Raw genomic sequence first — 16130 nt, 5'->3', positions numbered from 1 at the left:
TCTTTGAACGTCTGTTTTTAGAGATTAATCTTTCCTGAGACAAATGGAAAGGGAGTGATTTGTAAGGCCTTAGCCAGTGTAATTAAGAGCCAAGAGCAGCTGACCTGAAAAAAGCAACACTGAAAACAATTGATAAGCATAAATTACACATAATTAAGTCCAATTGACTCTTAAGAAAACCAGATCTTTTCTCATGTCTTGGACTGAAATTGTACTGAGGAATTTTACATGTGGCATATTCTTCCACTGAGAAGTTTGCAACTCTGTGGAAGATGGAGTCAGAATGAAATAAGCTTTACATAAGCTTCGGTTCAAGCACTAATCTCAGAGAAGTGGTACTGCCTGATGAGATACCTGAATCAAATCAGCTAGGCACCAGAGTGGAAGGGATAGTGCTGCTTCCCCTTCTCACCTCCCCAGCCTCTCCCTGCCCCTGCCCTTCTTCTTGCAGCCTCAGCCACATCATCCTTGTGCATTTCCAGTAACTAAAAGGTAAGCAGGATGAACCTTTATTAATAGTGCAACCAGAAAGGCTGTCACAGCTGGTGCAGTCCTTGGAAATCAGAATTTTGCATCCACTGAAGGAAGGCAGAGTTCAACAAACCAGTCTGATAAGTCCCAAACAAGACGGCAGACGAGTCTATTGTAGACAAAGAGGAAGAAGGACACTGGACTCCTGTCATATTACGTTTGAAAGCCTGTTACATTAAGCTACGTTTGATTTACATTTGATTTATTTAATTTATTCACATACTTACGGCACCTAAAATTTCTGCCTACTTCCTGACAGCTCACAGTCTTTAACTTCCTACCAGTCACACATCAAACAAAAAAGCTCTAATTGTCTGCTTGTATGAACTCAGATCAAGTCACATAGGAAAGCCATGCAAGAAACAGAGCAAAATAGGAAGCCATACTGACTCTTGATTCCTTTCTTGACCATCAGTAAACCCAAATTGAAACTTGCAGTCTCATATTCTAACACCCCAGTTTCACAGTCCTTGTGTGATACCTGTGTCTTCGGTGCCCAAGATAACTAAATATTTTGTACCAGCCTCTGATTATAGTTACAACACCAAAGAAAACATGCTAACTTTGCCAGTTCCAGTTCACTTCCTGTAACACTATAACATGATGGAAAGTACAGCAGTAGTAGTAGCGGGGTGGCAAAGTCTTTGGCCACAACAAAAGAGAACAAGCCCAAATGCAGCAGCCATGGATGCAGAAGCAAAGAAAAAAAGCTGCTTACCTTTGGAAGACCGCAGGTAGGCAGGGATCTCCAGCAAGATGCCCTTTCCTCCACTGCCAACAATGAGATCTGAGAAGGAGTGGATCCTGACTCCATCCCTTCCAGTCACTCAGGAGCATTGCATGCAGCTGAGCTCTCCTGCATTGGCCAGGTGCATTCCCACCAGGTGCTTGATCACTGGTTCTAGCCATGACTTAGCATTTCCGATGCATTTACTCAGTTTGATATTCTTTGTACTTATGGTCCTTCTATCCATTTGCAGATGCTGGAACATGAATTTTAAAATTATTTAACAGGCTACACAATGGAAAAGAATGGTCCATTTCAGTAACACAGTGACCATGCAGTTTTAGGTGGAAAGACCCTCTGGCCAGCAAGTCCAGCCTCCTCTTCAGAGATGGCCAACACTGGTTCTGATGAATCTGGGCTACACCATTTAGCAGGCATGGGCTGCCCATAGAAGCTGTGGTGCCCCATCCCTGGAGGTGCTCAAGGCCAGGTTGGATGGGGCCTGGGCAGCTGAGCTGCTGGGGGGCAGCCCTGCCCATGGCACGAGGTGGGACTGGGTGGGCTTTGAGATCCTTTCCAACCCAAGCTATTCTATGGTTTCTTATCATTTTGTACACAGACCGTTAGTCTACATCCCAGTGAAGCTAGCAGCAGACCTTCATTGATTTTTATAGACTTTCTGAGACTACATAATCTGGAGGGGAGGCAAACATACACACTACTTAATATGTGCAAGAGAGATGTATTGCCCGAGTTCTGTGTTGATTCTCTTAAGCTACCTCATATTATTGTGTTATGTATAACTGTGCATCCTAAGGTGTGCTGCAAGCTGAAGATAGCAAATGGAGAAATGCTGACTCCATAGTGGCTTACATGGATCTTAAAGTATTAGTGATGAATTTGAGCATCTATATAATGAAATGAGCTCAGAGAGATGGCAGAGAAGTGCGCTGGACAGGGAAGTGAAGTAAAAGTATTTGTTCTGTACACATCTCATTCTCCAGTGGCAGCTCAAACTGACAAGGTGATGTGAGGAAACCCACCAGGTCATGCTCCCGTGCCAGGGCACAGTGGGCAGCACTTCTGAGAGGCCCTGTCTGCAGATAGTGAAACACTCTCAGCTCTCATGGACATGGCTGGAAACTGGGACACTTGGCTCCCAGAGGCTTATGCTCAACAGAACAGTTCAACAGCAAGCCTTCATCGAGCCTGACAGGCACTGCAGACCCTACTCTTGCTGGAAGGAGCCATAAAGCTTTCACCATATTCAGCAACACTAGGCTGTATCTGCTTCCTGGGGCACCGTGGGCTCTGTACAGGCTCACTCACATCTCCCTATCCTTGCTGCTGTCAGCAGGGTCATGTGCCTGACACAGAGAGGAAAGTCTGCAAAGGCTGCAGTTGGGACTTTGCAAGATAGGGAAAGGGAACACCTCACAAGGTGGTGCTTAAGCTCAGGAAAGCTGACAAGGCCTAAAATAGCAGGTGGCTCTTCTCCCAGGCTGCTGCCCACGTGAAAACATACTAAGGACACCTGTATCCATCTGTGGTACCAAAGCTAACAACTGATGTAAAGAGCTGAACAAAGGTAATAATTTCTAACATGAGACTCATCGAGTCTCTACCATAGTAAGTTGCAGACTGGCCACATCTTGCCTGACTGAAGGATACAGTCAGCCTTTTCTAGATTCAATCAAAAGCTGTTCACTTTAGATGTGGGAATTAATCTCCTAATTCCGCTCCTGCTTGAAACATCTCAGCTTGCAACAAATGCCCTGTTTATCTGCCCTCATGTGAGTTCCTCTGCTTTCTTTCAGAACCATGACCGCACGTGCATTGCGTGCAGAATCATCTACCGCTCAGATGAGCACCACCCACCCATCCTGCCCCCCAAGGCAGACCTGACCATCGGGCTGCATGGCGAGTGGGTGAGCCAGCGCTGTGAGGTGCGGCCGGAGGTTCTCTTCCTCACGCGGCACTTCATCTTCCATGACAACAACAACACCTGGGAGGGACACTATTACCACTACTCTGACCCCATCTGCAAGCATCCCACCTTCACCATCTATGCCAAGGGCCGTTACAGCCGAGGAGTGCACTCTGCCAAAGTGATGGGCGGAACAGAGTTCGTATTCAAAGGTATTGTGGGGGCAGAGGTGGCCACGTAGCTGGGGACCAGAGCAGAGCTTGCTCACTGCAATTCAATGGATAACAACTTCGTTCTGTTGTTATTCTTGGGACTATTTTATGATTATTCTTGGGAGTTAATGGGAGGCTCTTTTGGAAGGCCTTCTGTGAGCACCCAGCCAAGCTGTGTTGCTGCATGGCATTTTTTGCCACTGAGGCAATGCTGACTTGGTGATCCTTGGGGTCCCTTCCAACCGAAGCCCTTCTATGATTCTGTGATTCATTTGAGGCAAAAGAACAGAAATCTCTAAGTAAGACACAATAAAGTAAGACCTTGCATCACCACCTGTTGGAGTCCAGTGGCCAGACATCAAGCATCTAATCAAAACTCTCAAGATTAGATCCGTGTCCTAGGGATCCTTCAGTGGACAGAAAAGAAAGGGCCTTCTGAAGGCATTTCAGGTCATAAGTGGTATAAATAATTTTCTGGGAAGACAGATACAGCAGTTTGTGTCATTTCATCAACTTCTGAGGGGACCTAGAGCAAGTAGGGACATCTCTAAAGACAGCTTTGAATAATCCTGCCACAGTGCAGACTAGATTTATCTAAGTCAACCCCCTCAAAGCAGTCCAGGAAGCGGCACTCAGTCGTGACACTTTCCAGGTCCCTGTGGCTGAAAAATCATCTCATACGAACAGCCTCATGGCAGCCTGCTTAGAAAGAGTTCAGTGGTTTTAACCACTTACACAAACAAACATCTCCAAAATACAACATCCCTCCATAGCACCAGCTTCAGCAGAGCATGTGAAAACCCCAAGCACTCTGCAGGCTCCTGTCCTCCTTTTAGTTACCATCTGAGAAGCATATAGCTTCTTGCATGTCTCCAATTTAGGAAAGTAGATAGAAGAAAAGATGTACTGATGTTGGAGTTCCACAGGAGGGAGGATATCCTTGCCTGCTAGAGCTTTTGCTCTTCCTAGTTGTATGCAACACATTCCAGCTCAGCTCCTGGGATAAAATCCAGGAGCCCTCCTTCTGGTTTAATAGGGATGTTAGTCAAATACAAGCAGAGTTTTCTCATTTCCTCTTTAATGCATCTCAACTAGGCTTTATCTGGGAAGGATTGCCTGGAATTTATGTAAAGCTCTGCTCAATCTTTTGCTGAGATATGGAGCCATCAGGCTTTTTCCAGATGAATTTTGGGGTGCGTGTGCATTCACTACAAGAAGTAATTACATCAAGATGTAAAACAGTGCATAGATTTGCTGGCCGCACCTGCAACATAAATAATTAAGTAAATACATACATACATACATAAATGAAGATGTAAGGAAAAACAGATTCAGAGCTGCTATAACTCCTGCTGGTTAGATTAAAGGACAGGCCAACATAAATTCAGGAAGCACTAGCAAGTACACAGAGTTGTATTCAAAATAGTCTTATCCCTTGGTTTCTAAACGCATTAAGCAGCACATTTGACTTGAGCCCTCCATGACAACACTAGCATTAGGTATTATGAACAGAGACAAAGGGGTCAGTTTTGGAAGGACTTTGCAGTTTCCTTCCCTCAGTGACTGTAGCATGCATTGATTGAATGCTAAGGTTGTGCCTGCATAGGACATGGAGCGTGCTGCGCAGAGCGGGCAGGCAGAAGGGTCACAAGGCTGATGCCAGTGTGTCACCTTTGCTTTCAACTCTGTCCCTCTGCTAACAGCTCTTCTCTCCCTCACTCACAGTGAACCACATGAAGGTCACACCAATGGACGTGTCCACGGCCTCTCTGCTCAACGTCTTCAATGGGAACGAGTGCGGAGCGCAGGGCTCCTGGCAAGTCGGGGTGCAGCAAGATGTCACCCACACCAATGGCTGCATCGCGCTTGGCATCCGCTTGCCTCACACCGAGTATGAAATCTTCAAGATGGAGCAGGATGCCAGGGGCAGGTACTTGTTGTACAACGGCCAGAGACCCAGTGATGGGTCCAGCCCCGACCGACCGGAAAAGAGAGCTACATCCTACCAGATGCCTTTAATTCAGTGCGCTTCGTCCGTACCCAGATCTGAAGAGTCACCAGAGGAGAATAAAATACGGCTGTATAGCAGCAGGGCTCCAGCAAAACATCCCAGTGCCTCAGCTCTTGCTTTGGTGTTGTTTATTTGTACTGTGTCATATTGGGACATTCTCAGCTAGAAGTGAAAAAACTATTTTTCATGACTACAAAGCCAGGATTCCACAGACTGAGGGTTGTTTTTCTTCAGAAAGAAAGGGACGTTTATTTTCTTGATGCACTTGAATGCCTGAGAACTGTTGTTCTTTTCCTTATTTCCCCCCCTCCTCGAATCACGAACGGCACTCGTTTGATGTTTGTGCTTTGAACTTCATCCAGTCTGATCCCTGGCCTGACATGACTGCACAAAAGTAATTGCACTTTAGGACTGCAGACTTCTGGGGGGCGGGAGGGGGTCTCCTTTTATTTTTTATTGTTTTTTAACTGCTGGGGTGAACGTTGTGATCCTGCTCCGTCATCTCTGCCATTTTACCATTGTGGTACTGCTCTGCCCAACACTCGGTTTCTCATCAGAATTTAACCCCACAGAACAAACAGGTGACAGTGGTTTCCTCTTGGCTTCAGGATTCTGGTAGAGATGTGTGTATATAGGACGGAAACCCACATGGATCTACTTGGTCATGATCTCACCGCTCAACACAGAAAGAAACAGCAAGTCAACAGCACTCCGCTGAGATAGTGCTAAATGGTCGATATCTCCAATTAAAAGATATTCCAAGTAATATAAACGGTTTTACAGTCATCAAATTGTTAAAATAACCAGTGGTTTAATATTTTCTGATTCAATTTTGTTACCTGCGTAATTGCTTCAACACTTTCTTATGCATCTAGCAAGTGATTACAACCAAGTCCCCTTAAAGCAGCATTTTTCTGTCAGATATACACAGCACAGGTAAGTTGCTGATATAAGTCTTCAGTGACATGCCTGCTGCCATATTCATGAGGCCTTATATACCCCATGCGCAGCGTTTGTGCCTTGGGTGCTGTATCAGCCAGGCGAGTGAATGAAAGCAGCAGATCTAAGCCCTACTCAGCCACCTGGTTTCAGTGATGTAAGTGGCCTTTTTAGGAACAAGTGATGGGTCTCAGCAGCAATCCCACCATGGGCCGCAGTACTGCCATTACTTTAAAGAGCAAGAACGCAGCAGGAAGCAGAGCCTCATAGTCTGATGGTTGGAGACCGGCCCTGCTTACCAGAGCCAGGAGCATGAGTTGCATGAATGCTGCTGCCTCCCTGCTTTTCTCCTTGCTAGGCAGTCCCAACATGCACTATGGTTTCACCAAGCTTGATGCCACATCGATTTGGGCAGACACAGCTGGCAGAGTTGGGTAGGCAGAGCCCTCAGATGATGTGTTCCATCAGCAGTGCCCTGCCCTGAAACCCAGATTTCCCCTGTGGTCAATACATCTTCACATACATACTGACAGGAGTGAAAGCAGAGAGTGAGGGAGGTGTTTAGGGCCAGCAAAGAGGTACAGTTCATGGATGAACCATGTTCCCCACGTTAATGGGGAGTAACTGAGGACATGGCTCACCCTTGAGGCCTTTACTGATATGCATGAGTGTGCTGGCTCATAGTAGGAACTGTGAGAGAAGCACAGGGAGTGAGCTCCCAGCTCCCATCTGCCCCAGTCCTGTGCTATAGGAGGAAGAACCCTCTAATAGGTCATTCCCAGAGTTGTAGGAAAAACCCATCCCGAAGAAAGCTTTCAGATTTACGTAAGGGAGTCTCCATACTGTATGCAAGAGCAAAAGCATGCTTTGGAAACAGTGATAACATGGGCCTTCCTGGCCAATCAAGCAGGAAAAAGCCATCCAGGCAGCAGATGGCCATACTCAGGCTTTCTGCCTCCTCACAGTGTGTGCCTTCTGCACAGCTTGTTCCAAGCTGCCATCAGCCTGTGGCAGGGATTTCCGCAGTGGGAACAAAGTCCACTCACCCATTTTTGAGGCAGCATGGGGAGGCACAACCACAGGCTCTTGCTGCCAAATCAGTCACATCTTTCACACTTGTTCTCAGGCATGAAAAACTGCAGAAAGCCCACGAAAGCTCAAGAATGAGAGCCCAGGATGGCTTAGCAGTGCTCATCCACACACCTGATACCAGATTCTTCTTCAGCCTGACAGAGGGAGGAGAAAGGCAAACTCACTATGGCAAGTCAAGCCCTAAGAACCAGAAGGGAGCTTGGTTTTCTCAAGCTAGATTTAGATGTGTGAGCAAGCTCCTGTTAGCTCTTACATGCAAAGATGTGCCTGGTGGGGCGTTCCTTTGACCACATGAGACAAGGTTCTTTCACCACCAACCACTGCCATGTTAGGTAGTCTCATCTCTGGAAAATACAAATATGGCTTGCAAAGATCTAGGTTTGCCGAGACATGGGGCTACACTACACACAAACATGACACAGACTGTGCAAACTGTACAAGAAATGCATTTCTTTTTCCTACCATTTAGAGATGGTTGAAAAGGAAGCACTAGAAAAAGATCTTCATAACGCATTGCAAATAATCCGATTGAGGTTTGTTTGGGCTCTGGCATACAGTGGCTTTTCTGGTTTATTTGTATGACTTGAAAGTCTGTGATTTAGGCTCTTAGCACATGCTGCACCATCTTTCCTCCTTGGGTCTATATTTTCCCTTTATTTTGCTGTTAGCCAACTGAAGCCAAGTTGGACAAAGTTACATCAGCCTTTAGAGCACGCGGTTTGTCAGTCCCTGTGCTCTGCGAGGGTTCTGCTCACTTACAGGCGCAGAACAAGGCGCTGAGCTCCCCTGATCTTCCCATTTCATCAAACACTAAATTAACCACCGCACGGCATAAGCATTTGTGATACAATATATTCCATTCATTTTGTTCCTCCGGCCTGACCTCATGTGCTGGCAGCCCTGACTGCTAAAGGAGTTAAGCAGCAAGTGCCTTAGCAGCAAACTAAGCAACTTGTCCCATCCCAAAGCTCAGCAGCATTAGCATGACATGGTGGAAGGTGCCATGTTCGTTGATCACCAAGAGAGGTGAACACTCTGTTTCCCCTTAGCACCACAGTGATGTCCTACTCAAGGACCAACTGGCAGGACCAATCTGACCAATCTCAGGCGAACTCTTTTAAGACGTTCTGGTTTTAAAAATAGGACAGAAGGGATTGGAACACTGTACCACGTCTTCCTGCTTTGTTTCTGTACCACACTGCACCTGCTGCCCTGGGGTAGAATGCCATTTTGCTGAGCAGAGGAGCACAGTTTAAGACGTAGTGTCTGTTTTGCTGAGTTGGAGTGTGCTTGCTTCATGTGCAGGATTTAAAAGATTTAAAAAAAAAAAATCTTTATATTTTTGTAAAGCTATAGAAGGTATTTTTCTTCTCAACTCTGTGTTCCAGATTAAACTGCCGGGGAAGTTTTAGCACTTGTTGAACTATTGGTTGAAATAATAAAATAAAATAAAGCCTAATTGAGAAATGAAAGATTCCTTTGCATCCTACGCACGTCAGCGCTCTGTTAGTTCTCCACCTCTAATTCTGATACATAGCTCAGGATGCAGCATCCCTCTGCTGAGGGAACTGTGCAGAGTGAAGCTCCTCTCTTACAGCCTTTGGTTGCAAACGTGACAGTGGCAGCAGCCCTGTTGAAGGCAGCTGGGATGCTCCAAGTCTCACAGCTCATCTGATCCAAGAATGGAAAGCGAGGCAAGGAAGAACAACAGCATCTTTCTTCAGCGCTGCACCACTTCATCACGGCCTCACTTGCACAAAAAGGTGCACTGAATCCAATGGGATTTCCACCAGCAGTTTCAAAAGGTTTGCATCTGAGAAATGACTCAGGATTTTTGGAACCATGACAGTAGATTGCTGCATGATGAGGCTGCACGTCAGGAAGCATGCCCGCAATTACAAGGCACTACAAAGGCAGCAGCCGGAGACTAAGAGTAAGGGCCTTGCTTTCCCTTTTTTGTATGGAAACACAAAGGTGTGGGCAAGGATGAATCCAAGGCTAAGTGTGTTCCACGTGGCATAACTTACCCCTCCTGACACAAAAATGAAGGGTAGGTATTAAACACAGCACCATGCACGCTGAATTTTATTATTTGATTCATTTGCCATATTTTTTCCCCTCTGAGAAATATTTTCCAAGAGCTTTTTCCTTCTCTCCAGCACTTGCTGTTAATTTAAAAGAAAATTACTATTTGCTTCAAGCAATAAATAACCAAAGAATCATTAAGGCTAGAAAAGCCCTCTAAGACCACCCAGTCCAACCACCAGCCCACCCCCACCATGTCCCTCAGTGCTACATCCACACAGCTCTTGAACACCTCCAGGGATGGGGCCCAAAACTGAACACAGGAGCTGAGGTAAAGAAAGAAGATTTCTTCTCAGGCAGCAAAAAAGATGGTTGCAAGGAATCAAACCACAAGTATCCTCATTAGCTAAGGGAACACTGATTATCTAAGCTGACACTGCTCCCACAGACCTTTCCCATGGGAACCACACAGCCCTTCCCGAGGCATTCTGTTGGAAAATAAAGCTGCGCAAGGTAGCATGGCTTTCAAATAAAGAACAAGCTAACAGTTTGAGCTGTTTGGAATTGCATCTCCTGGTCTCCCATTGCATTGCCCTCTGTTTTAACATTGTGAGGCCTGTGTGGAGCAGTGCGTCCAGGCCTGGGGCCTATAGAACAAGGCCGCGCTGCTCCCCGCCGGGTGGGCGGTAAGAGCACACCGCCATCTGGCGGCCACTACCGAATCGGAACGATTGCTCCAACGTTTTATCTCCTGATGCAGATACATAAACGATATCTGGAAGATAATTGTGTGTGTGCACACATACAGCTTACATTTAAGGACCTTGCTCATGGAATTACCCGCATTTTTAATGAGCAACATCACACATTCGCTAGAAGCACCCAAAGAGTTACACAAACTCCCAAACAAGTGACACAAATGGTCAGTCTGACATATTAGCCTATTATTGGCTCACCCTGCTCTATTACAAAAGCTTGCTCTTCTCATGACTGCCTCCTCTACATGACACCAGCCACTCCCAAGCTCCCACTTGAATATGAGGCACCCATGCATCTCACCTTCTCCAAGTTTTAAACTAACCCGAGGTGATTAAGAAGGCAATAAAGGCAAATTTGGTACTGCATGAGCTTTCATCTTCTACAGAGCACCCTTCCATTATCAAAGCTTCACTCATTACCAGCTTGGATGAGAGCTCCAGAGAGCTGCATTTGACCCAGGTTCAGCTGTTCTCCCAAGCTTTCTCAAAGCGTGGCTCTATGAACCACACAGTCCTGCATGATGACTCAAGGCAATGCCTCAAATACTACGGAACAGAGCATCTTCACCCATCAAAGCAGTTACTAAATCCTGGTCATCACTGCTTTCTAAGCCAGCCTTCACACCAGTGCAGAAGCACACCGCACTCTGAAAAGCTGTCCCATCAGTGAGGCACTCACTACTTTCAAGGGAACACATAACTGTGGATTTAACCTCTAAGAGTCTCCTACTGTTGGAACACATTTGCCCGCAGCAGCCCAACATGGCTGGGTCTGAAGAGGTGTGTGACACTCCTGGAAGAAGCACCTCCAAAAATCAAAGGACACCTCTCCTTGGACTACCCATAGAGCAATGGAAAAATAACTTGCTGCTCCTCAGTGCAGAGCAAGTCATACCACCATGGTGGTTTTATAGGCTTAGGACTATTTATTTTCTTCTACTTGAAAAGTTCAAACAGCACCAACTTCATAAAAACCTTCTGTTATGCACTCACATGTTCTAATATTGCCCAAATGTTTAGGTGTGTTTTGGTTTTGTTGGTTTCATTATTATTCTTATTGGGTTTGGGGGTATTTCTTGGTTTTGGTGCCGTCTTTAGTAAGGTCAGGCTGTAACGCCAGTGAATGCGATCCACTGTTAAACACCTCTAACAGAGGTGTTTTCTGATAACACAGCTTCAGGGACAGAAAAGCAACAGCTACTTCTTTGAGGTGGTTCTTTAAAAGCCTACAAAAGACTTTCATGCAACATAAAGCAGCATTTTGGAAACCAAGCAAAATTAAAATACATGAAAATGGGTTGTGCCTCCATCACCCTGTCCCAACTATCTGCTCCAGCACTTGTGCCCATCTCAAAAATGAGGATGAGCAAGTCTTACTGATGAAGACTGCCATTTAATTACTGCCTGGATGCTGACCACCAGGGGCAATCTCTGAATTCACCTATATTCTTGAATCTATATGAACTCAGCATTGGTGAGGCCTCACCTCAAGTACTGTGTTCAGTTTTGGGCACCTCAGAACAGAAAAGACATTGAGGTGCTGGAGAAGGTAAAAAGAAGGGCAAGGCTTGCGAAGGGCTTGGAGAATGTGCCCTGTGAAGAGAGACTGAAGGAACTGGAGCTGTTTATAGTCTGTGGAAAAGGAAGCTGAGGGGAGACCTTATTGCTCTATTCCAATATCTGAAAGGTGCTTACAGTGTGAGCGGGGGTGGTCTCTTCTCACTGGTGACAGATGACAGGATGAGTGGAAATGCCCTCAAGTTGTGCCAAGGTAAGCTTAGGCTGGATATCAGGAAAAACTACTGTACAGAAAGGGTTGTGAAGCACTAGAATAGGCTCCTCCGGGAGGTGGTTAAGTCACCAGCCCTGGGTGTGTTTAAAAACCTTTTGGAACCTTTGGTGCTCAGGGACATGATTTAGTGGAGGGTTGGTTAGGCTGCAGTTGGACTTGGTCTTAAAGACCTTAAAGACTTTTCCAACCTGAGTGATTCTATGATTTACAACAACTTCTAAAGTTTTGTTTTTGTCGTGTTTTTGCATAAGGTGGATGATAAGCAGATTAATAAAAGAAAGCCACACTGCCTTTTTCTTCTACATGAGATTAGAAGGTAAGAATTAACAACTATTTCAGTCACCTTTCAATTAGCTTTCCATGTAAGGGTCTGAGCTGAGACTCCCTAGCTATTATCATTCATAGCTGTCTGTCTCATGTGCCTGAATACCGTAACACCCCTTAAAGATTTCTAAAGGGAGGGCGATGAAGAGCATCTTGCTGTTGCTGCCAAAAACAGGAGCTACTGTACACACCAGGATTCAATGTGCTGCTGGCAGCGTTAGCAGTGTTACATAAACTGGTACCAAGCTTTAAATCAAATGGCATTGCAGCACAGCAGGGGAGGTGACCGTACCACCATTTAATTTGTCAAACATGAAAAATCTGGATTTCATCCAAATCAGTTCCCAAGTGCAGATCGCCACACAAATGTGTGAACCCCTGTCCCGGCAAGGGTTGAAGAAGCACTAATGGCTTTATACAAGAGCTTGCTGCTATACAGCCACTTGTCATTTAAAGGGGGGGAAAAAGACACCACCACCACTTCTGCAATCCTGCCACAGTCAGCATGCAAGAACAAAAGCACAACAGACCAACTGCAAATATATACTCTGTTATGTTACTTGAATGCCCTGGAGAAGTTCAGACAGGGAATAAAGAAATCGCTCTCATTTAATTGTCACTCCTAGAGGAGCCCAATCCCTTGTGAAAACTGACTCTGGTGTTTAAGCCCCCCATCTCAGCCAACATCTAAGTCAGACCCCAGACCAAGGCTGCCGCAGAGGACAAAGCCCAGCAAGGACATTCAGTGTGGTAGCAGGGGTCTGCGCTAGCCCAGGATGTAGCTTCCAGCATACAGTCTGCAATGATGCTCTACTGAAACCTGGCAGTGAACTACAGTGTTCACAGAAACGTGGCTAAAAAAAACACAATGCAGAAACTGAATCCACCCATAAACACCAAGAGCAGGGCAGGTCAATACCGATTGATATGATGGCTGCTCTGTAACTATGGAGATCTGCCATCTCTTGCAAGACTGAAGCAAGTTTGTGCTGGCAAGCCTGCTCAAGCACACTTGTCACTCCAAACAAGAAAATAAGATAACTCTTGGTCATGATGATTACTGTAAATCACGCAAGTCATCAGCACCCAGTGCAGGGCAGATTCACTCCAGCACTCAATCTCCATCCATGCCAGTTTCATGCCATCTGCCAGCAGCACCTAAAGCAGGCACCCGTAAGATGGCCCTAAATAGAGACCTACATACACCTACTGGGTATCCTAAAGCCTAGAGAACATAAGCATTCAGGGAGAAGTTTCATAATAAAAAAGGACACTACTAAGTTTTTAATGGTTTATTAACACTTCAGCTTTTAATATCTTTGAAGAAGGCCTGAAAAATAAGTTTTGCTTATTGACTTTGTCTTTCCCCTTTGCAAGATGTCATCTTCCACCTCCTCCCTCCACCCCCTCTCCTTCCAAGACGATAATGACGTTTCAAAGCTAATGTTTGGTTGCTTCTCAAATGGAAATCAGTTTCAATCATAGCAGCAGAAAACATGCAAGCCTGAACAATAGACTCTAAAAGTCTAACAGCTTTTAGAGAATGAGGAGAATTGCACAAATAAATTGTGCATTGATGCAAATAACTGTTTTAAAATGAACTTCATACATATACGCTTTTCTACTGTGGATTAAATTTGGTGCCCAGAATTACTACAGAAGTTCTATTTTCTATTTAACAAGGCTTTTTCTTCACCTGAATAATCACATTACCCTTTTGTGAAGTGACGAGTTCAGAAAAGCTTTAAATACTACTTTGATACTGTATACTTGCTCCATCTTGTCCTTCTGAAAAGTCACAATGGGACTAGCGTTGTATATTTAACTGAAGTTGCACATTTAGCCTCACGGGACTTCACGGGCACTGTCACCTGATCTTGTCATTAGGAGCAGCAGAGGCTATTTCCCCACGCTTACATACACGAGTAAGCCGGCAGACAAAGCAAAAAGTTCTAACCATTTCAGGAACAAACACAAACAATTTAATCCATATTACAGAATTCACTGAATACAGTTGATCTCATCCAAAGTGACTCCTGAGAGCAAAATAGTTTTAGCATTACATTTTATATACAGCTATGAAGGGAATATTGGAAACCAAAGACAGTCTCCTTATACCATCAGTAAGTACACTGGTTACGAGACCGTACACTTTCACTTTGAAGACATTACTCAAACCATGACCAAGTTCTATGACCACCTGTTTTGTATTTATGAAAATAGTTCATTTCCATATTTATCTATCATTGTTTTTACCTCATTACTGCTGCCAGACATCAAAGCCTGTTGGCTGCACTGAGCGATGACTCCTTTGTCTGCTCTCAAGTCCTGAAAGATACCCTTGAAAACCTCCATGCACTACGCTGAAAACATTTTGAGATCTCCAAGGAATGATTTTTTTCCTTCTGATCAGGAATGGACTGCTCTGTCTCAGGCAAACTACATCCTGCAAACTTATATTGCCTTCATTACGTTCAACATAAGTTTGGAACAGGCTATGGAAGTCTGATGTGTCAATGTTCTATTTCAAGAAAAAAAATAAACTGGGAGAATTACACCATTTCAAACCAGCAGAACCAAAATAATCGAGACCTTAAACAGTGTTTCCAGTCACTGGGATGGAAGGCGACTTGAATGTAGATACTGGAGCAAGTAATTGGAAACATCTGTGTTTGCATGCTTATGTGAAAAGATAAACAGTATTTGTATTTTCATCATCTTCCTTGCATGTATGCAAGATTTTATAAAAAGTTCATCACAGACAAATGACAGAACATGGTAATTATACTGTTTTCTTTAAAAAAAAAAAAAAAAAAAAGCACTAGAAATCAAAGGCAACCAAGATAACACACATCTTCTCTAGAACATTTTTCTCAGCTACGTAACGTGTGCACATACCAAGGTCTAACACACTTAGCTGCACCACATCAAGTCAAGCTGTCCAAGAGCAAACACAATTTCATTTACAGGAGTATAACCCTTCGTAATTTTTCCGTTTTACAAGTAATTCCCTTGTATGGGATTATGCTTAGTTACAAGTACAGCTATTATGTTGCATTAATACTGAGTGTTTTAGGACATATTTGAAGATGAGGCAAGACTTAAGACTAAGTGCAGGGAAGCATTTTAGACCCCCAAAATGCATTCTTTAAAACGTAGCTACACGTGGTTAACATGGGTATGTCTGCCAAGAGTTGCATAAAACAACTTGTTCTCAAGAAGGGAGCAACTAAGGCTCACTCAGCAAATACCAACTCTTCTGCATCATGGAATTCATTATGGGTATCTGAATCATTCAAATTACATTTCTGATTATCTACTAAAACGGAATTACAAACCCAGTAAGTCGGTACGTTTGAATTAAGCACCCTTAAGAAATCAAAGGAGAATAACGTTGACTCCTGGAAGACACCCAAAAAACCCAAGGATGGAGCAGAAGGTTGATTATTACACTCTCGCACACTGCAAGCAAATTGTTGATATACTGATAACATTCGTGCCCGGTATTTGTACCTGCTGGATATCCAAATTATTCTGTCCCAAAACAAGTTGGATAATTATCCTCTCCATAGCTGAAAGCAGCCAGAAACCATCTGGGTATTTTTTTTGACAAACAGAATGGAGACCCTTTTTTTTTTCCTCTTCCCACTTCAATTACAACAGTCTAAGCCAAAGACTTATGCAGATAAACTTCAAAATTTGTTACAAGTAGCAAACTGCCATGGACATTGAACTTGTTACGAATCCCCTTCTAAAAGTATGACACACACAAACAGGCTACCCAGCAGAAAA

At 44.5% G+C, this 16130-nt stretch overlaps 1 protein-coding gene across 1 annotated transcript in view; it reads left to right on the top strand.

Annotated features, from left to right (window-relative positions):
* The window catches only part of APCDD1 (APC down-regulated 1), a 28287-nt gene extending 19376 nt beyond the window's left edge, over positions 1-8911 (top strand). Inside the window, exons 4-5 of the mRNA XM_015855369.3 lie at positions 3076-3397; positions 5123-8911. Coding sequence (XP_015710855.2) covers positions 3076-3397; positions 5123-5574 — 774 coding nt within the window. The 3' untranslated portion in view covers positions 5575-8911. The remainder of the gene's footprint in view (positions 1-3075; positions 3398-5122) is intronic.
* The last annotated feature ends 7219 nt before the right edge of the window (positions 8912-16130 follow it).

This window comes from Coturnix japonica, chromosome 2, assembly GCF_054131305.1.
Source record: "Coturnix japonica strain WE chromosome 2, WE-NBRP24, whole genome shotgun sequence".
In the NCBI taxonomy this organism is placed as follows: Eukaryota; Metazoa; Chordata; class Aves; order Galliformes; family Phasianidae; genus Coturnix; species Coturnix japonica.
The sequence above is the reverse complement of the archived record's forward strand: the minus strand, read 5'-3'. Positions and strand labels throughout refer to the sequence as shown.